This window comes from Leuresthes tenuis, unplaced genomic scaffold (genome assembly GCF_036924035.1).
Source record: "Leuresthes tenuis unplaced genomic scaffold, fLeuTen1.0.hap1 SCAF_8, whole genome shotgun sequence".
NCBI classification, from domain to species: domain Eukaryota; kingdom Metazoa; phylum Chordata; class Actinopteri; order Atheriniformes; family Atherinopsidae; genus Leuresthes; species Leuresthes tenuis.
In genome coordinates this window covers 18,580,415-18,602,925 of record NW_027325362.1, presented here as the reverse complement: position 1 = coordinate 18,602,925, position 22,511 = coordinate 18,580,415, and the positions used below count along the sequence as shown (strand labels likewise).

General features: G+C 39.7%; 2 protein-coding genes across 2 annotated transcripts; both read right to left on the bottom strand.

Moving 5' to 3' along the window:
* Nucleotides 1-242: 242 nt before the first annotated feature.
* On the bottom strand, nt 243-2,096 carry cfl1l (cofilin 1 (non-muscle), like). Its single transcript, XM_072391234.1, has 4 exons — nt 1,991-2,096; nt 861-1,156; nt 660-736; nt 243-416 (listed from the first exon to the last, which is right to left on the bottom strand). Exons 1-4 carry the CDS (start codon nt 1,991-1,993, stop codon nt 295-297), a joined length of 498 nt encoding a protein of 165 aa, XP_072247335.1. The 5' UTR covers nt 1,994-2,096; the 3' UTR covers nt 243-294.
* A 3,530-nt stretch (nt 2,097-5,626) lies between these two features.
* LOC140313522 (uncharacterized) lies at nt 5,627-21,027 on the bottom strand. The gene is made up of 42 exons (XM_072391629.1): nt 20,660-21,027; nt 20,455-20,524; nt 20,140-20,258; nt 19,793-19,926; nt 19,355-19,694; nt 17,801-17,886; nt 17,655-17,729; nt 17,381-17,541; nt 17,128-17,297; nt 17,021-17,032; nt 16,674-16,885; nt 16,500-16,536; nt 16,273-16,338; nt 16,117-16,174; nt 15,959-16,023; nt 15,797-15,865; nt 15,631-15,709; nt 13,577-13,693; nt 13,416-13,474; nt 13,318-13,329; nt 13,024-13,072; nt 12,515-12,792; nt 11,837-11,906; nt 11,229-11,347; nt 10,992-11,125; nt 10,745-10,913; nt 10,564-10,647; nt 10,376-10,461; nt 9,898-9,972; nt 9,506-9,663; nt 9,223-9,392; nt 9,107-9,118; nt 8,762-8,973; nt 8,621-8,657; nt 8,469-8,534; nt 8,332-8,389; nt 8,174-8,238; nt 6,475-6,543; nt 6,305-6,383; nt 6,075-6,191; nt 5,907-5,965; nt 5,627-5,811 (listed from the first exon to the last, which is right to left on the bottom strand). Exons 1-42 carry the CDS (start codon nt 20,894-20,896, stop codon nt 5,788-5,790), a joined length of 4,368 nt encoding a protein of 1,455 aa, XP_072247730.1. The 5' UTR covers nt 20,897-21,027; the 3' UTR covers nt 5,627-5,787.
* Nucleotides 21,028-22,511: the final 1,484 nt, after the last annotated feature.

Here is a 22,511-nt window from a genome sequence, read left to right as displayed (position 1 = left end):
AAAAAGCAAAGATTTTCACTGTACACTGAAGCTGATCATGAATGGGAGGAATTTATGTCAGAGTCAAATCACAAAACAGCATCATGAATTTAAAGCCAAACAAAAATATACCATCTGCACAAGACTGCTGAACTGTGCCAGTGGACACAGCAAGGACATCAGAGAGCCCATCCCTTCCCTTAAAGCTTTGAACCAGTCAAACCCAACAGTCAATTTGGAAACTTTGCCACCACCCACTCAAATTAGTTTAAGTTGACTTTATTTTGCAACAAAGGGAAGACAGCGGTAGGTAGTTCAGCGGTGGCTAGAGACAGGATGGCCTTCCACTTTGATTACACCTTTGCCCATTCTTTCCGCAAAATTATCCCTGTTTCCGTAATCTGAAAGGTCATTCATCTGCAGCTCATGTTTGATACCTGTCAAAGATACAAGAGGGAACGCCATTCAGCACAAACTTGACAAAGAAGACCTCAAATAGAGTCAACTCCCTCCCAAATATTGCAAATGCAGAGGAAGAAAAATGGGATTGAGTCATTTGAATTACGGGACTTCCTTAAAAACAATGTGCCATTTTAAAAGCTGAATTTTATGGAGAAAGAGCCAAGCTCTGGGAAGGATCTAACATTTATGAATGGATGAGAAATGTGCAGAGAACATACCTGACAGGACCTTCTTAAGAGAGTCTTTTGAACTAGCGTACTGCATTTTTGCCTTGATGGGTGAAGAGTCAGGAGCCCTGGCATAAAGACAGAACATCAGCCAAGTGTCCCACACCAAGATTGATACTTTAAGATAGTCAAGTTAAAAAGAGCCCCCCCACCCCCTCTACAGACTGACAATCAAATAGAAAATTCACCTACCACATCACAAAGACCAGCTCCTCTTTTCTACTTGATTCCTTGGTTTCAAAGTGGCAGTCATACAGCATGTAGCGGCATGTTTCAGGATCCAGCAGGCTCACGAAGAACTTGAAGATGTCTTCCTTGTCTGCCAGGTCTTTTTCCCGGAAGATTTTGCCCTCCTCTACGACAATGCTGCCTTCTTTGATTTCAAATAGGACCAATCTTATACGTTCCATCTGGTCGGAATCAGCTTTCACCACTTTCATGTTATTGATGAGTTCCTTCACTTCGTCAGAGACAACTACTCCAGAGGCCTGGTTAAAAAAATAAATAAAAAAAAAATCACAGATCCAATAATTAGTTTGTTTTACTGAAATAAAAGGGGATAAACCAGCCAATTAAGACTTGGCTCTCCCTTTTTGAAATTAGACATTGCATTCAGCATCAAGATTAATCAGTTAAGAGAAAAATTGTGGGAGAAAAAATAAATAAAAAATTTGGGCCTGGACTCGTGTTTCAGCAGCTATAATTTAATTGTGCTTTGATTTCCGTGAAGAAAAGCAGAACTGGGGGAAAAAAAAAAAAATTCATGAAGAAACAGGAAGTTCTTCTGCACCAAAAATTGGTCAAATTGTGCCAGTCCTGTTTAGGCAATCAAACGTGAAACTATTCCTATGGTTTTTAGCAGGAACAAGCCATAAGTGCTGCTTTGCCATGAATTTTTAAAGGCCTTGTTCCTGTCACATTCCAGTCATTGTGGAACAAGCTAGCACAAGAAACACCGCCCTGAGGGATTCTCTCTGAACAAGTTTGAAGCATGAACAAAGCTTCCTCCATTTTAGAGGCAAACCACACCTTGGAAAAAAAAAAAAAAAACATTTTCACAAACACCTAATTATCTTTACTCTTAGCAAACTTTTTCTTTTGTCCCCCCCAAGATGCATCCCAATCAAATCTTCCATTATTTCAGACAGTGACAACCAGCACTCCGAGTCCACATGCAATTTCAAGTTATTTCAAAATGAGGAAATGGCACTCAAAAGCACAATCATTTCTTGCATGTCCTGTGAGGCACGCAAATCAAAAAGGAGCCAGTCTCTGACACAGCTCTCTAAAATGCAGCTGAGTTCAAAGGGAAAGCAACTCACCATTTTGCTTCTGATGTATGAAGGAGACAGGCAGCAGAGAAAAAATGGCAGCAGTAGTCAAAATGCTGAAGGGTCATGAGGAAGGAAAGTAGCAGGTTGACTCATGAAGGAGGAGCTGTGGTAAATGAGCACACCTCCAAAAGTAGACCCACCCCTATTTTTGCAGGTGTGACACAATTTCAGCTGCAACCTTTGTGATTGTATTTAATCAATTTGAACTTGAAGCCTTAATTGCAATTTGTAGAAGTGCTTCATTTTCTTTCACAGAGCAAACATTTTTATTTTTTCATCATTTCCGTCTGATTTAGTTTGGTAGACCTATAGACACACGCATAAATATATATGTATATATATATATAAATCCTTCTTTGTTGGCAAAACTCCAGGTGTCTAAGGTGGGAGCGGCACATAATATCCTTATATGGAAAACAAACCTGTCCACATTTCTAACACATCTGCAGCTGAGAAGCAGCTCAGTGACCTTATAAGGTAAAAGGTGGGATGAGTGCACACATGTTGAAAGAATTCACCAAGCTACCTGTTGAAACTTGGATGTTGCGTCCCAGTGACAAACGAGAAACATTAACTCCAGACTGGCTCTACACCAAATGGAGCTAGAACATTTCCATTTGTTTAAAAGCTTAAAAACCTGAAAGACTAAACTCTAATTATGTGTATAAATCTCTTACAGGGTCTTTGATAAGTGGGACACTGTACCGGTTTAAAGACAGAAAGTAACAAAGCAAGCAAGAAAAAAGGGCTTGATTTTTGATTTGGCTTCTATAAAAGGAAAAGTCCAGGGGTGCATGTAATTATCAACACATGCAGGGTATCCTGAGCTACCACATATCAGTTACAGGACACAGTGGCACCAAAATGCTTGTGAAGCTTTTCCCACTTCATGTGATTTTCAGCTAACCGTAATGAAGTGCCTCTAATGCGTCTCAGAGAGCTTAGTAGTACAGCAAAGGAAGTCAAAATAAAGACGCGAAAAACATCTCAAGGTTGGACTGAAACGCAGCTCGCCTGCTTGGGAGTCATGCGTCTATCCCCCTCCTTCCCTAACACCTCCTCACACGACCCGTGTTATTTGTTCATAAGCCCACACAGAATTGTTTTTTTCCTGTATGTATTTACTGTCTCCCAGCCAGTGCCTCACTTACCCCCCTTGGAAGGATAACTGGCAATATGCAGCTGTAGAGCAGTTCCCTCTGTGTCAGAAATCGAAGGGATAAAGAGGTACTCAATGCAAGCATCAGTCTAATCAAATAACTCTTAATTCTCAAAAGGAGCTCACAGAATAGGAAAGCTTTTACTTGCTTTAGTGATGCTCATGTCTTTGTATTCTAATGTATTCATAATCCTGTTGAATAACAGCACCCCAAAGTGTTAGTACACTGAAGGCAGAGAGAAAAATACTCCTCCTCTCTGTCAGGTAATACACTGAATTCAGCTTCCTGTTTTAGACCTATAATTTTGATGGAGAATCGAACCCTTTTGCCAAAGAGACTATTTTTAAAAACAGATACTCTGCATCATCATTGCAGTGGCTTTCCTTCCTCTGTGTGAATTTATGGTCTACGCAGTCACAGTCCCGCCCCACATCCGGACTGGCCTCCAGAAAGCAGGGTGCATAATGTAAGCACACGTCGCAACTTCTCCGCCAACACTGCAACCGATAATGTATGTGAAAAAACAAAATGGCACTGATATGTGTCACATGGTCAATAGCTTTTCCTTTTTTTTTTTTTTAGTTTGGAGAGGATGATAGAAGACATTCTCTTGAGGGAAAAGTGCTTTAGGGGTGTTATTTTTAGGTTTATCGTCATAACCAAGGTCAGGCTTGCCAACCAGAGCTGATGGCAGCCAGCAGAAGTTTTAAAACAGTAAAAGGGGAACTACAACCCAGAGCGATGCAGAGCAGGAAATGGCTGCTGCACAGCCCTCTGTGAGCTGAAAACTTCATGCTGCTGCAAGCACATTGAGAGTTTGGCCTCCAGCCAGTCAATAAAGACAGAGCAAACCTATGATAACTGTGACATCTGGTGGTACATTACAAGTACTAAACTGTAACTTTCACCATGCGTAAGTACTTCACACAAGCTTAATTAAAAGCAGCACCAGAAGTTTGTGAACCTTAAAATGATGACTCATTTTGAAATATGTTGACTTCTGTCATACAAGCCTGAAACTGCCCCACACCACATATTTTTGCTTTTCGGTTGCTTTACGTTATTGTCTGCGTTTGTCAAAGGCATCTTTGTGGCCTCTTCAACATGACAAAAAAAATAAACACGTATGACACGTATTTGCAGGGCTCACGTGTTTAAATGACAGTGGTATTACCTCACACAACTGTAGAGGGAGCCAAAGAGCCAAAAAAGTGACTGAAATATTGTTGCGTGATAATGCCCCAAGCTCTGAATGGCCTATTGACAGGCCTTCAAGACTCGTTTCTCAAGGCTGTTGTGAGAGCGCATCAGGTTTTTGGTCTTGGTTTCCTTGTTGTAGATTAACTATTGGTGTTTCTCAAAGTCACTCCTGGGTCACTCCTTGTCATGTCACTCTAAGGCTAAAAGAGAGCCCTTTGTTGTATATGAAAAGAGAAAAACACACAGAATGGAACAGTCCTAACAAGTGGGAAGACATCATGGTAGCAGTCCCATTCATAACTGCACTGTACACAATTTGGTTGGAAAACCGACATGGCTGTTAAATAGCTTGCAGTTGCTAACCGGCAGCCTAATAGCCATTTATGTTGGCAATGTATTCTTTTTTCTGTTCTTTGATGGAACACATTACAATACTGAAAACTGAGCTGCATTTGAACACACATTAGGCCGACATCAGTCTTCTCTCTGTGGCATGTGGAACATGCACAACAAATTGTGGGTGTTTTGAGAATGCCAACAATACACAGAAGCGTCCTTTAATTTTCACAGAATGAGGTTATTTAAAGATTTCTTAACATTAGAACATTCTTTAGTTGCGATTTGATGGCATGTCATCCTAGAAATGGCCCCTATCATATACTGATGCACTGAATTGATATGGTTTTCATGCTGCATGTTGGTTAGCTTGACTTCCTGTATTGCTTTTTAGAACCAGTTTCTGTTGTTCATTCCAGTTCATTTTTAACTATGCCTTGCCCTGCCAATACATAGTTTATTTTGTTTATAAATGAAAGAGGAAAACTTGAAGACATTTTGCTTGATATTATGTTGACAAGTCAATATCCGGTGTTTATCCTTCTATTTGTAACACTTTTTTTCTGACTCCAAGACAGACCTAATAACAATTTGAAAAACTAACTGTGGAGTATCTCTTAGTTACAGGTTAATTGGATACTAGGTTAATCAACCCAGCTGTCAGGAAAATAGATCAGTTTACATTTTCTGGATATCCTAATTATAGAAGAATCTTTTCATTCTTATGAGGCTGTTTTACTGCTTTTTTCCCCCTCTTATGCACATGTCTTGCATACCCATTTAAAAAGTTGTTTTTCTCTTTGGACAAATGCTTGGCAAATGTGAAAAAAGGAAACGTGAAAAGTTTTCACCATATATTTGGGTTTGATCCGGGACATACAAACTGTATAAAATGAATTTCTTTACAGTTGAACGACAACATTTGTATTATGTTGGCTAGCATTCAAAGCGTCCGTAATAATTTTCCCTCAAAATCAATTACTAATATTTAAGCTGCAAGCAAACCACAATCCTCAGCTGACAAAAAACACTTTTTCGAGATGATGACTCTTAAAGACATATTTGGATTCCTAAGCTTTCAGAGCTCCTCTACACCATCGCCAGATTTAGCCACTGTGGATAAAAAACATAAGCACAAATTAAAAGTCCATCCAGCCATCCATTTTTTTTTTGTTTGTATATTTTCATCATCACAGACAGGTTCTTACCTCCATGAAATCCAACTCTATTTCACCAGACTCGTCCTTATCCAGGGTCTTGAAAGTGTCTGTAAGGATTTGAAGATAAAATAAAAACTCCATTCATGTATAATCATGTGTATTTCCATGCGTTTTCTTTTCATGTCATCAAAAGAGGCCACAAGGACAAAAACTCACTGAAGAGGGATTCCAAGCGAACCAGACAGCATACGAAGTTGTCAAAGTCAATGGTGAGGTTCGTTTCACTGTAGCGGGCCACGATTATCTGATGCAGAGAGTTGTTGAGTGAGAAACCTGTAGAAATTAAGCAATATAAAGAGAGGGGGAAAAAAAAAAAAACAACGTAAATCTCACAGTCTCCTTATTGTCAAGAAGGTCAAGTATAACTTGTGAAATGCATTTCTCACCAGCATCCTCAACTGCCATCCGCATCTCAGAGGAGCTCATGCAGCCACTTTGGTCTGCGTCTCTGTCTTTGAACAAATCCTAACGGAGAGCATAAATTTTAACATGTGCCGTCACCAGTCAACTAATGATCCATGATGCGCATGACATGACAAGCGAATAATGAACACACCAAGAACTTCTCAATCTTTGTCCAGAGGATTTTAAATTCCACCAATCCCAGCTTGCCGCTTCCATCCTTCTTTTACAGAAAATGTCAAGGAAAACTGAAACCTGGATAAAAAGTGACGCATTGCAATACAACAAATACAGTGCGAATAAAGGTGACAGTGAGAATAACTCACCTTATAAGAATTTAGCTTTTTTGCTTAAAGACACATGAGAAAACTGATGTAACTGATATGCTCACATGGAAATCTACTCCTACAGCCAGCAGCCAATTAAATCTAGATTGATTTAAAAAAAAATAATAAAATTGTACAGATTAAGCAATCTTTACTATCCTCATTTTATTTTAACAGAACTGAAAAGTTCTACATGCATACATACATAATTTTACAAGAAAATGAAATAAATAAATCACAAAAATCTTTTTAATTCTGTACTTAGATGTTTCGCCTCTCGTGACCCTCTGTCCAGTTTCAGCTCCTGTCTCTTTAAAGACCCCAACCCCAAAGTTCCAGTCCGCTCTAATTGATTTGATCGGATGACTGAAGTGAGTTCAGGACAGATGTTCAGTCTTTGTTCGAGTTGTGCCAAAATTGCCGCAGGGCGGCCATATTGCAAAAGCATTTTTTAAATTAGATTTTTACTGTTATCAAAGTAGAACAAAGCTAAAAAGCCTGGTCTAAATAAAAAAATAATTAAAAAAAGCCTTTCAAACAGTTTAGGTGTCTTCTAAAGCCTTTTTGATGTGATCTGTGTTTTTTTTAAAAACCTTTCAAACATGCACAAAAAGATAAATAATACAGAAAAGAAATTATAGTATGACCCATTTAAAAAAAAAAAAGGGAGATATAATATAATGTGTTCATTTGTGAACTTCAAGTGCTATGACCTTAGTTTGGTGAATTTAGCTGTATTCCACTGAAAAGAATTTCAAAATAGTAATATAACTATATTTTACAGTATCTACCAAATGTTGCCAAATTGTTTTCTGTTATACTTACATTTTCATAAACTCCCACCAAAAAAAAACAAACAAACAAAAAAAAACCACATGAGATATTGGACTAATACATCAAAAAGTTTTTTTTTGTTTGTTTTTTTTTAAATACTTCTTGCACTGGTAGCAGATTTTTTAGCAGGTTTATTATCACCAATGACACTGGGGATGGTGCTTTAAGATAGACTGCAACTCACATTTTTGATTGGGATGTTATAAGAACACATTTAATGGACCTATGATCTCACATGGACTGTTAAGGTGAGGTTGCCTCCGGAGCAAAACACTAATTTAGAAATACCCACCTGTGTTAAAATTGGGATTATTGTCAATCCCCACTGCACTGTCAGAGAGTCAGCATATATGGTTGGCTGTTTGTGTAAAAACACAGTTTTATGCTAATAAATTATAGCTTTCCATTGTTATGGGTAAACTGACTGGATCAACAATTCAAATGTTAGGGATGCTAATCTAAACATAAAACTCACATTATGAAATACAGTAAGCTACTGTCATAAATCCACCATGCACATTTATATAGATATCTATCTATCTATCTATCTATCTATATATATATATATATATATACAGCAATTCGTTTCTGTGGTAAGATCACCATCTTATTTATATATCAAGAGGAAATCAAATATTTATTGTGCATTTGTGAATGTCTCCTAATACAACTTAGAATAAGAAAGAAGGATACATCGAGGAGGTTGACCATGTTGCGGCAAGTGGTCAGACTAAACCCATTGGTTTTGATGTCATTTCCTAAGAAATGTAGAAAGCATATAGTTAATTTGCTGCATCAGGTTCACATCTATATTGAAATAACCTGAGAGAGAAAATAACTGTTCATCTTACGCCTTGCCACCACCCTGTTGAGGATTCTCTGGAGCTCGAATGTAGATATCTCCACATCCTTAGAGGCATATGAAACACTTTGTTAGTCACAAGAACACTGACTGAAGACCATGAGATAGTAACTAAAGCTCACTTACTTCTCCAGCAAGTTGTCCAAACAGACTCTTAAATCTCTCACTGATATCATCCTCGTCGATATCAATCTAAAATAGACAAATGCTATCTTTTATTTTATGTCAAAATATGATAGGAACATCACAACAAGAACATAACAAAGGAGACAATTTACCTGCGGCACATGGCAGTCTACAGGATCATCAATCTCTCTGAAACAGCAAGAGGTCACAGTATTTAATCATCCTAATTCCTACAACGCAATGGTAAATACATTGTTTATATGAAACTGAGCTTATTTGTTGCGAGGACATACTGGAAATCTGCTTGTTTCTCAGAGAAAACCCGCACATAAAAGTCTCCATTTTTGTTGGGCTCAAAGGTGGAGGGAAGGATGAGATACTCTCCAGGGGGAAGACTAAAGCGGTTGCACAGTTCCCGTAGGTTGATGAAAGTCTCAGATCGTGCTGCTGAGCGGTTGTACAGGAAGAAGTTTTTCTTCAGGTGAACCTGCCTTTTACCAGAGAACTGCAAAATGAGACAAATATGCAGTTTGGTTACATCCGGACTCCTCATACCTTCCCTGTGATGCTTGTCATTATCCGTGGAAATTTCACAATTTGCTTTGAATACTCATTCTTTATGCCTTCGTCTGACATACCTCCTCAGGCAGCTGGAAATAGACATACACAGAAAATAAATAAATAAATCAAATGAAAATCTTACACATTTGGTCTCTACCTTTACTACCATTGCATCTCACAAGTAGGTCCTCACATCATAAATTGCAAAGCCGATGGTCTCCATGTCCTCCCCCATTTTCCTTCTCCGGCGCTTGTTCTTCTGCATCAAGCCTACAATGAAGGTGCAGCCCTCCTCACCATCATCAGGGTCGTCATCCACCTCATTCAGCTTGATAACAAACTGAGGATTCGTCCAGAAGGTATCTAGGAAAGGAAGAAAGTATCTGTTAGGAACTGATCGACAATATTACAGCATGCCTGTATGTTGGATTATGATACACGTTCAAATTCAAAGATGAAGGGCAGAGTGGTCATACCTGGATAATTTCTGCAGCCCCCAGCTGACACGCCCCGTCTCCATGTTTCCTCAAACTCTGTCTCTGCCCATTTCTTGTATTCATCTGAAAGAGCATCTGGGGTGAGGTTGCAGATCTCAAGGCGGGAATATTCATGCAGGAAGTCAGAAAATGACATCCTGTAGAAAAAGAAAAAGTATGGCCAAACTGAAAAACACATCCATACTTACTGTACTTTTGTATGTTATTTCTCTCTCACTGGAGTCAGCACTTGGAATCTCGGATTTTACTTTGCTGGACATAGAGACCTTCAATGTAAGCATCAATCTTTGTTCTTTCATGGCAGAAAGTGTTTTTCCTCAATGTAATGAATTTAAAATATGTTTTTCCCCCAATTTTTTTGTGAAATTTACCAGAACTCTCCATCCTCAGAGCGATTGGTCAGCCTTTCCCGGTCATCATCATTTACATATCTCCATTCAGATGACCTAGAAAAAAACATGATAAATAGTCCACAGTCAGGGGTGGGTACAGGAACCACAGTGACTGTAATGTGGGCCTCCACACCCACACAGCAACAACAGAAATAAGCCTTAAAGCCGGAGTCTGCGTTACAGCTGTTTTACAACAGGATTTACCAGCTTTTCCACAGGGTGTGTATGTCTCTGTGTGTGACATCCATGACAGAAACATACAATGTCAATAACATTGTCCAACAAAAACAACATACTGTAGGTGTGGCTGGAAATGGTAAATTATAAAGCATGTCTGTTCATTAGCAGGTGAATCAGTTTAATTCAGTATTTATCTAAAAACATATTGCTTTTAAAATGAACAGTCGAGTCAACAAGCCTAATTAATGCAAGGATGTCAGCTTCTTGTATGACCCACTTGTCACTCCAGGCTCCGTTCCATTCCACCTGACCCCATGGGTTTCTAATCCGGATGAGCTGCACCATCTCTCCTCTGTACTCCACCTGCCACAAAGCAAGATGTCTAATACGCTCAAACACATGCAAAAATTAACATCTGCCACAGTGTGCAGCATGTGTTTGACTTTGTAACAACTGCAGCCTCACCTGGTCTGCCGCTGTCACAGAGTAAGCATGGCCCTTCACCAGCTTGCGATGTGTTATCGCCTCTGAATCAGCTGCACTGGTAATCTGGGATGGGTAAGAAAATCACATGAGATAAGACTATTGCGTACCATAAAGATAACAACCATGCTACATGACAGCCAAAGAAGAAGCTCAAACAAACATCAATGGAGCATCCCAGAAGGGAGCCTCTGTCCAGGGCCTTTTTAATAGTTTTAAAGAGATGAGGATTTGGGCTGCTGAGGTCATGCCTCTCAGCAATGCCTCCAGTGAAGTCCTCAAAACCCTCAATAGTGCTGCCCCCAGAAAGAGCCTCATAGCATCCATTTAGCCTAAAGACAAAAAGATTCATGAATGGCTGGACTGCAAAAAGAAACTAAAACAAAGACAGAGGTTTCCAGAATCCATACTTAGCATAGGCCTTTTCCAGCAAGGCGCTCCAAAACTCTGAGCTCTCTGCCGAGTGAACAAACAGCAGTTCTCCATCTTTTGTGGGCAGACGGTCATCAACCACCACATCCACCCACTCACCAAACTGCCAGAACTAAGAACCGAAGAGAAGACACAGCAAGTCAACCAAACTGGTTTGTGCAGCTGTCACATTGAATGAGACAAACAAACAGGTGTCAAACGATGGGGTGTTTAACCTCAAAATGAAAGATTCCAGCATAGTTTTCCTCAAAGCTTTGATCGTGAGGAACAACACGGGACAAGACCTGTTTGTTGAGAGTCAAGGAGGCGATGGCTGCCAGGAGCCAGCAGTCACCTGCAAGTTAACAGTGTCACAATCACACCATGAACTGCTATGTAAAGTCTCCTGTAGTCTTCACAATACATCTCCAAAACATAGTGAACAAAACAAAACATAAGCTTGTTATGGGATGTTTTCTTCACAATAACTGCTGATGTCAGTACACTGGGATTTACAAGGTCTTATTGGGTCATTTTTGCCACGTAAAGATATAAAAACAAGCAAAAAACAATCTCCAGAGATTAAACAGAGCCTGGTGTCAGTAAAACATGTCTGTGTGTTACTTTATATTCATCACTTATGTGACAGCCTAAGATAACTATGGAAAAGTTATTCAAATAGTTGATGATGGAAATATGTCCCAAGTAAAATACTGAGAAGCATTTGCACCAGCATTTGAATGTGATTCATGAGACAGTTAAAGAGACAGATCTTAGTCTCGTTTTTGAAAAGGTAGAGACACAGACTTAGTTTGAGGACTGTTTCATTTTGTGTGTTTCTCACCAAGTGCTCCCTGACAAATATCAGTCCTGGTAGCATTTTCAGCGATGAATTTTGGATCGGAGCACAATTCCTGAGGAAGAAGGAGGAGATTTGAAAAGACTAAAACAAGTGTAACTGTGATGCAGCCCCTCATATGAGTGTTTCCAAATTGGCTTCTTTGAATGCATCTATTTTACAACTGAAAGTATTTTATCTGCACTCTTTGCTTTTAATCTAATTAATGAATGACTATTTTTTATGTTTCTGCAATGATTTTATTTGCCTTCTTGTGATTTTATGTAGCTGTAAAGCACTTTGAATTGCCTTGTGTACGAATTGGGCTCTACAAATAAACTTGCCTTGCCTTTAATTTAGTTCATGACTGCTGCAACAACATAAAAAAAAAAAAGCAACTCAAGAATTTGGTATGTGGGTAAGCAGGAACACCAAACAGCAGCAGCTTGAGTGAGCAGCCGACTGAGAGACTTTTCATATGGAAAAATACAACACAAATGTAGATAGTACAAGTGATACTTCTATCAACCTTTACCCAATGTAAGATATGAATGCACAAAAGAAGCCCGTTCATTTCTGATTTTCAGTTTAACAATAACTTTTTTACATTTCTACCGCTGAAAGCGACTGCATGCCCCAAGCCTTAACCCTTAACTGCTGTTGCCATCTAACTACAACACCCACCGTGGGTCTCTTCCAGGAGATGCCTCGAACTTTATAAGAATTTGGTCCCAGTTCATTGAAGCCTAAGGATGACGGCAGTGCTTCAAAGCAGTCATCCTCAAACAGCTGTCCTCTCTCCAGACAGCTTCTCCTCAGGGCCTCAAAGTCTTGGTTCAGGTATTTCACTGCATGCGAGTTGGATCCAATCCCTTGTGATCTCTCTCGGTTGTGCTGAAGCTTTGCTGCGATGCCTGACATCTTAGAGGATTGTGAGATGTTCTGTCTGCCTACAGCTGTCTCTTAGTGCGTGAGAGTGAGTGTGTAAGGTCAGACCGGCTCGCTCTCATATGTGCAGATCAGGTGTTTCCACACCCATTATTGTTCAGATCAGACAGCCCCTTCTTGTTCACCCGTTATCTAACAGTTATTTAATGAACAATCCTTCAAAACAAAAGTAAATTGTGACAGTAAAGAAGTAGCACAGAAACTATTTGTAAAATTTTAATTTTGAGACCTGTGCAATATCTTACCAACACAGAAGTCCAGAGGCGAGTTTATTAGTTTCTTTATTTTAAGAGTCTGACAGAAGTTGCACACAGCAAAAGAGCAAACATAAAAAGAATAACAGGTTTATGCCAGGTTAAAAAAAAAAAAAAGGTTACAGTCAACTAAAGTATCAGAATATATAAACCCCCAAACTTTGGATGAAAATATTCTTATGTATGAATGTGTTTTATTAAACTTTTTGCATCCTCTTGTTTGTGGAAACGTCTCCTCATTCCTCCTGGTCCTTACTTGTGTTGTCTTCAAGGCTAGTAAATGGCCAGGCACATCCACTGTAAGAGGAAACAAAATGATTCAACGAGCTGTCTGAATTAGGAGCACCTACACACCTGCAGCTTGAGTTTGTTGGCTCTCGCACCTGTTGCATATCCAGTTCAATCTTCCCTGATTCACCTCTCTCCAGAGCTTTGAACATTTCTGGCGGAGTGACAGACAGAAAGACATTGCTAGTGTAAATACGCCATCACTCACTTTACAATACATATCAATATCACATATGTAGTGTTTGCTGTCACTTACTGAAGAGCATTTCCAGTTTGATGAGACAGCCTACGAAGCTGTCAAAGTCTATGGCGTACTGAGCATCAGCATAACGACTGACGATAGCCTGCAGTACGGTACTGTTGACGTGGAAACCTGCAGGAATAACAGGCAACCTTTTTTTTTAAACTTTACCTTTATTTATTTATTTCCTGATAGCCTACATGGATCACTTCCATAGATTATGGGCAAGTCCTGACCCTATGGAGATTTTAAAAAGGTGTCAAGCAATAGCAGGATGATATTTCTCAGTCTTGCTCTTGCATGCTTTGTTCCTGAGGCATAATTGGTGAGTGCAGGGCGGGAGTGCCCAAACTGGCTTTTCAAGTTGGTTTGCAACCGCCTTCACATGTCTCTGTCACACACACACACCTGCATACACACAGACATTTTCAGCTGTGACAACATGCTATTATTTGTTCCTGCAGGGCTTGGTCATGTGCAACAAACAAATTGCATCCTAGTTTCTTGCATGTGTGTTTAATATGTCTCTCAAAAGTTGATCTGTCTCTGTCTGGCTGCTGTTACGAGTGTTGTGTGAGTGTTGTGTATGTCTCAGTTCAAGTTGGAAAAGGTCTGTAGAAGTTTTTCTATGTTGTTAAGGACAATGTTTCTGAAATGGACCAAAAGATCTACAGATTGTATGGGATGTATTTTGATATGTTATGTTGATTGTTTTCTTATCACTATCCCATAAAGCCAATAGAAATACTTGGAAAAAACCCCCAAAAAACTTAAACGTTAAGGTGCTGTGCCACAGGACAAATGCAGTAGAGTGTTTTGTTTTGAAGCATATCAGAAGTTGCGAGGTAATAAAACATGTAAATGACCCATCTTCTATCATTAGTCATGTTTCCATCCAAAAGTGATTCGAATCATTGGGAAATGCACATTAAAAGAAATATGAATCATGTGTGTTTCCATCAAAAGTACGGTCTTTGGTGAAAACTAGTGATGTGTCAGTTGCGAATGAGCCGGTTCAAAGAGCCGGCTCATTTAAGTGAACGATGGGAGCAGGCTCACTTTTTCTTTTTTTTTTTTTTACTTTTTGCTTTTGGAAAAGTACATACGGGCACTGCGGGCATTGGCTACAGGTGTCACAGGCATGCTGTGCAACCAATTATGTGAGGATTGACAAGAATCATACCACCGAGCAGGGAGGGGCGGGTGACAGGAGGAGGGGGAGGGAGAGACTCGCTGAGAGACATAAGAGTGAAGACAAGAGAGGAGTGTGGTGCTTAGGTTTTTATAGACATTTTCTATCTGCTCTGTGTAGCAGAGTGGTTCTTCAAGCAAGTTAGTGAGTTACAAGGGATTTTACAACTGTAAATGCCATTGGCTACAGCAAATTATTTAAAGTTAAGTGATCTATGTGTTCAAATAGAAATCAGAAGTCAAAACAGCGCTAAATTTGGCTGATAAAAGTGATAAAATGGAGAGCCGTTTGGGAGCCGAAAGAGCCGGCTCTTCTTAGTGAAGGCTGAGCCAAATGATCCAGCTCACTAAAAAGAGCCGAAATCCCATCACTAGTGAAAACTACTCATGCGAGTTTTCCACAGGTTGGCATGACAACCAGCTTGTAAATGTTTTACTGGCTTCCCAACACGGAGTGTATGGAGAGAGGACTTGAACCTTTATTAATAATCAGACAAGTGGTCCGGCATAGCGGTCATTTGTTTCTCCTTAATTAAAGTTAAAAACGCCACAAGTTCTTCCTCTGTCCACACAAACCTTCCATTGTCCGCCATGTTTGTTGTCTTGTGAGTGACCCGCAAACACCGGAAGCAGTTAGGGTGAAGGTGCGCTAGTTCGACCAAAACCCGGCACTAGCGAGTATATTTTCATTTGTGCAAATCAGGGGGTTTTAATTCAAATTATGGCATTGCCATCTTAATTTTCCGATGCGATACTTCTCGATGCGCATCAAAACAGGCTGATGGAAACGCACCAAATGACAGCTATTTCTTTCCCTATTATGTGTCAGTATGTTGGATTCTAATCACTGAAACTTCTGCCTTGGCCATGTTCGTTACCTGCTTCAGTGGCAGCACCTCTCATTTCATGGGAGCTCATGGTGCCAGAGTTGTCTCTGTCATGACTCTTGAAGATCTCCTAATGATCCACACAGACAGTTTTTGTGTTAACAAATACAGCCAGCATGAGCAGCATTAGTTTGAGATTGTATAAATAATATCTTACCAGGTATTTCTGGATTTTGTTCCAGAGCAAGTGGAATTCCATCAGTCCCAACTTGGCACTTTCATCTTTCTGAAGAATGTTAAGGTTTATATTAAAAAAAAAAGCTAACCATGTATTTTAAGAGTGGAGTAACAAAGTGTTTGCATCTTTAGAAAAGGATACATCAAGCAGACTGACTATAAGGCGGCCTGTCTCAAGGCTGAATCCATCTGTCCTGATGTCAGGCCCTAAAAGAAATCATCAACATATTTTGTCCAGTTTATAAGTCCATGAAAATAAAGAGCTATGGGTATATAAATCCAACTTTTCAATACACTTACGGTGAGAGACAATGTTGTTCAAAATTCTAACCAGTTCAAAGGCCGATACCTCCATGTCCTGTTTGCAAAGATCTAGTTATTCTCTGATTTTTATCATGGAGCACAAAACGATAAAATCTTTGGCTTAATGTTGCCTGTCTGTGTTCTTCAGCCTACACTGCCAGCGATCTGCTTGAAGATCTCCTTGAAATGAGGATCCACATCACTTTCAGATACCTCCTCCTGTGAGAGAGACACATGGATAAGACAAAGTCAAGTCAAATAAAAGCACAGGCATATGTTGTATGTTGCAACATAATTCTATTTTGATTGGACAGAGAAAAGTCTTAAAACATCACTTAAACGCTTGCCTTAACAGCTTATCCTTCAGTGAATATTCTTACCTCCTCTATTTTAGCGTCAATATCCTCCTCAAGTGCACTAGAAAAACAGAAAAGCTATACTTGAGCACACTGGGCATGAAAACAGCATGCACAGTCATCTATGTATGTTCAGATTTGTGAAGAAGGAGCCACTAGATGGCTGTATTGTCTATCTCGTGTTCATGTGTCAGATACCTGGTTTCTGCCTTTTTCTCTGAGAAGACCCTGAGAATGAAGCTGGCATTCTTGTGAGGATGGAAGGTTGAGGGAATGATGGCATACTCTCCAGGAGGGAGCCTGAAGCGGTCACACACTTCACGTGTGTTGATGAAAGTGCTGCTCATGGCCACAGCTCTCTGACGCAGCAGGACATCGGGGCCGAGGTGAACGTTGCTGCAGCCTTTGCTCTAACAAGAGAAAGGAGTTTTATTACTCAACCAATGCAGAAGCAAATGAAATCAAACCATTTGTGTGACACTCGTAATGTCTGTTTTGCTTTTGAAACTTCAGTTTGAAGTAAAGGAAACAGTACAAATACAGACCTCGTCTGGGACCTGTAAAAAGGAAACACAACAATATTAGAAAATCAGTCAGTTGTTTTGATTAAAGTCACTGTTTTCATATGAAACATCCGATCATTCTGCTACACCTTATATATGGCAAAGCCAATGGTCTCCAGGTCACGGTTGAGCCGCCTCTGCTGCCGTCCATGCTTTTGCATCAGCCCAACCAGAAAGGTGCATCCATCCTCTCCATCTAGAGGATCATCATCCACATCCTCCAGACGCACCACAAACTGAGGGTTGGATGAGAATGTGGCTGAGGAAGCAGAGGAGAAATCTTTTACACGGGGTGGCAAAAGTACTCGCTAACACATGCAAGGCTTGTGGTTTCTGAGTAACCTCGGTGATTGAGGCAGCCTCCAGCTGTGGAGCCAACCCTCCACATCCCTTCAAACTGGCAGTGGCTCCAGTGGCCTATGTCGTCACTCGTGAGTGTGTCTGGAGTCAAGTTACAGATCTCCAGCTTCGAAAAGTGGTGGATGAAGTCTGAATAAGACATCCTGAGGAGAAGAGCAATCTTCTGATCCATTTCTTTGCATATTAAAGAAATTATATAAATTGAGTAATTGCAATTTACATTGAAAAGCTTAGAAAAAAAACCCTACAGACTCACCAGAACTCTCCATCCTCAGCCACGTGGTTCAGTTTTGATTTCTCGTCTGTACTGACATAGCTCCATTCACTAGATCTGTTTTTGAAAAATTCTTGCATTAAAAGATGGTAGTTGATGGATTATGGATATAACTTATGAATATTTACCCATCACTCCAAGGCCCTGTCCACTCCACCTCACCCCATGGGTTCCTGATGCGGACCAGCTGAACTTGTCTGCCTTGAAAATGAACCTGGAATAGGAAATGTAACCCCTGGTTACTGGACATATTAAATGAATAAATAATCATTTTATTTACATTACTTGATTTATATTTAGGTTACATGGTTTAAATTAATAAATAATAATTAATTGACGAAAAAAATATATTTATATATTTCTAATGTAACCATAACAACAGTCCCGTGATATAAAAGGCTGTGCAGACCAACTCTCAGAGCTGCACCTTGAGAGACATCCAGACAGACGGAGTCAGAGACAGACCAACAGAAAACAAAAAGAAAGAGAGAAAGAAGAAGAAACCCCTCCTAGAACAGTAAGAATCCTGCTGTTTTAAATCAAAGACCCTTGGTGAGTCAAACAATACTCTGTCACAAAGTAGTCCTGGAACTAAAAAGAAAAAAATAGTAGCTCAGTGATCGTTAAGAAAAAAAAAAAAAAGAAAAGTTGGCAAGCTACCAACGGCTAATGTTAAACGTTACCGTTAACGTTAGCGTTGTTGCCGGTTTATAAATATGTAAATATAGATCGGTGGGTTTTGGTGGAGTTTTTTTTTGTTCGTAATATTAATAAGATAAAAAAAAATAATATTACTATGATAACATAATTTATAAGGTGCGTTTTAGCTACCAACGGCTAATTTTAAATGTTAAAGGCTACAGCGTTAGCATTGTTGCCATGAATCAGCTGACTATCAGCTGATCCAGTTTGTAATTATAGATAGGTGTGTTTTGTTTTGTTTTTACTCTATATTAAAAATATAAATAATATTATAATCAAATGATAACATAGCATATTTTAGAAGGTGTGTTTTAGATTTATATTGATTATTTTCCTGGCTTGTGCTTCCAAGGCCAGGAGCTTGTGTTTGTGTTTGTGTGTGTGTGTGTGTGTGTGTGCTGATCGTGACCCTCCTCATCATCACGCCATTACAGTCTAAACTGAAGTGGCGAGCCAAACCCCACTGAACCTGGACTGTCAGAGAAGTTGATTTTGTTTATTTGCGATATATTGTGATTGTATAGCCTACTTTTACTGTTGTAACTATTTTTATTTATCTTTGTTGACTGTTTTGATTGAGAGAGGCATAAGTTAAGGAAACCACCTGTCGGTAAGATACACACTAAAATTACTAAAATAGGATTAAAAATACAGAACTAGACAATTAGAATAATAACTAAATTAGCACTAAACTAAGAATTAGACATCAAATTTAGATACTTACCTGACAGGTGGATTTGTAAAGGAAAAGAGGGAATAGTTTATGTATTTTTGATTTTGTCTTATTTCTCCCGAGTGAATCTAATCTTCTGAATAGCTGGTCCACATCTAAATTTCAATTTTATTTCTATTACATTAATAACTGGTTCTATTATTTAACCAGGTGTTACAGAAACAAATAACTTGCATGCAGTATCATGGAAAAAATGGAAAAAAATAAATAAATAACACAGTGTTAATCATTTGCATGGATCCCATACCTCCTCTCCGCCAGTAACAGAGTATGCATGTCCTTTTACAAGCTTTAGAGCTGTGACTGCCTCGGTCTCATGAGCACTGGTGATCTGAAAGTACCGAAAATAAAATTGTAATGCTTTATGATTGTTGATTTTCAATTTGGCAATGCAAGTGAGTATTAAAATGAGGCCTACATCAATTGAGCAACCCAGCAATGAGCCCAGCCTCAGGGCCTTCTGAATGATTTGGAAGAGATGTGGTGGAGCCTTGTTTAAGGTGTATATTTCTGCAATTCCTCCTGTGAAATCCTCAAAACCCTCTATAGTGTTTCCACCTGCCAGGGCCTCATAGCAGCCATTAACCCTGTCAGACACAGAGGGATGGAAATCCATTCCACGTGTATTCCCACACTGCATTAATATTTTGATGAAGCAAAAGATGTAAAGAGGAGCCATTCATACTTAGCATAGGCCTTCTCCAGCAAGGCGCTCCAGAACTCTGTGCCCTCCTCTGAGTGGACAAACAGCAGCTTGCCATCTCTGGTGGGTAAACGGTCATCGATTACCACATCCACCCACTCACCATACTGCCAGAACTGAGAGAAAACACCCGAACCACAGTGTGAAATGTTTGTTGTATTAGCTGCAACACGCAGGCCACGGCATTATGTATGAATGACGACATCATCTCAACTTCTATCTGACATTTGTGAGAAAAGTACATTTTATCATTGTTTTGGCTGCTAAATCTATAGCTGTGTACCTTTACTACTGTACAGTTCAACACTAAAATAAATCATTAGTCTGACCTGGAAGTGAAATATTCCAGCATAATCTTCAGTAAAACTCTGTCTGGGAGGCACCACCCGAGACAGGATTCGCTGGTCAAGAGTCAAAGAGGCTATGGCAGCCAAAAGCCAGCAGTCACCTGCACAGAAAAGGAGGAGAATTGTAAATGACTACATGCTCTGAGTTTGTATGGTGTTCACTGCAGTATAACAGTGCTGTAAACAGCACTGACCAACAAATATCTTCCTTATGGCAACTAAAAAGGCAGAATGGGTAGAGATCTAATGAATAATGTTTGTGAACATCTTTCACCCGTGTTCTTGACCCACACTTACCCAGAGCTCCCTGACAAATGTCTGTCCTTGTGGCTCCATTGTCAATGAACTTTGGGTTGGAACACAGTTCCTGTAAGGCATGCAGAGAGTTTAATGATTCAATGAAATGGTGGAAATTAAAAGACCTGTGCTGGAGCAAAATAACTGTTGTGGGATTTTTTTTTGTTTTCATTGCTTCTGTGTCTTTTTAAGTGGCTTGTCTTACCGTTGGCCTCTTCCAAACAATGTCCCTGGTCTTCGATGAGTATGGGCCCAACTCATTGTAACCCAGTGACTTGCGCTCTGCTGGAAAGCAGTTATCCTCAAACAGGCGTCCACTCTTCAGACACTTCTGCCGTAGAGTCTCATAATCCTGCTGGCGAAACTTCACTGCCTTCTCGTTGGTTCCAATGCCTTCCTCCCTTTGTTTCTGATGGGCCAGTCGATCTGCTGTAGAAGTCATTTTTACCTCTCCGTATGTAGATTCTTTGGACTTTCCTCTTTGTTTGCCCAGCTAGGTTGACATGTAAGATGATCCTCCACCTGTTGAACACAGCACATTCGTGCCTGCGTCTCTTTTATAACTGCCTCTGGTGATGGGAGGACGGCAGGATCACAAACAGGGAGGGGCCAACATTGGACAGGTGATACGGACAGAGCAGACAGCAGCAACCATACGCAAATCTGTTTTGGGATGGCTGTGACCACAACTGAACACAAACAGTGACACACCTAAAAGCAACAACAGCAGAAGCACTCAATTTAAGCTATGGGGATGTCAGGTGGGGGCAGCGGAAGGTTTTGCATTTATTATTCACCCACTTCAGATAATCTAATTTATAATTGTTTATACATTCTTTAAAACTCAAATGAACTGCTGTAAAGTCAAATGAGAGCAAGAGTGCTCTATTTTTCACAGGAGAGTTGTTGGGGGGATATCGCATATAGTAAATACATCGAAGAGTTGGGAAAGAGGCCCATAAGCTCATATAATGGGGCAACAGTTTCATTAATCACAAATAAGAATGGCAAAATAAATACATTACAACACATAGCTTGGAGCATCCATGCACCCACCCAGTCAACAAGTGTGGCGTTATATCCTTTTTCTTTGCCCACATCCTACTGAAAACAGCAAAGCTAAGCCTTAAACAAACAGGTCTCAGAGTCAGTCTGACCAAGAGTTACACTCATCTGCCGAGACTCGTTTGATCTAAACACGATTAATGTACGATGCCAGAGGCATTCTTCGTAATTACAATGGTTTTGCTATGAACCAAACTGCCCAACAGATGTACGAGCAAAGCTGAAACAGCAAATAGTCACCTGACAAAAACTGACAGCTGTTCTCATGTTTTAGAGCACTTGTCAAGTCATATTTACACTAATTTCTTAATATTTACAACTTTTAGTTGTATTTTAGATAGAAAGAGCTCACGACTAATTCCACTAATATCAACTACAGTAGAACAATCCTACTTTTAGGATGATGGATGAGTAATAATAAACAAATAAAAGTCACAGGGAATGGATGTGAGACTTTGCCTTGTTACGGAGTACATTTGTGGTACAATAACTGTATTTCACCTGAGTAAAAAAATGTTTACACTTCCTCACCATTTTAAAATTGATTCAAATTAATTCTAAACGGAACACGACACATAACAATCAACGGGAAACCACCAGTAGAGAACTTACTTAACTTTTGATTCAGCAGTGTATGAACAAGGTGTGTTATTGTTATTGAACTGCAGTTCAGGCTCACTGTGTTAACAGTGCCTTGTACCTTGTATGCAAAGCATCAGACACAAAAATGAGACAAATGCTTTCCAGGGTAGTTTGTGTAGGACCATAATGAGTCTATCTCTCTTTTGTATTGGTTTTTCTGTTAATACTGTTTTTAAAGCGGTTAAACATTTTCTTTTTATTGGGGCTGTCCTGTATGTCATGTAAAATATCAACAAAGCTCCAAAGTCCACACGAAAAGGGAGTTCCCACGGGGGAAACAGCTTGTTTGGAGTCCTGCCTGTCTTCCAACATGTGTCTACATTAAAGCCTATCAAGTGGTTAGCTTAGCA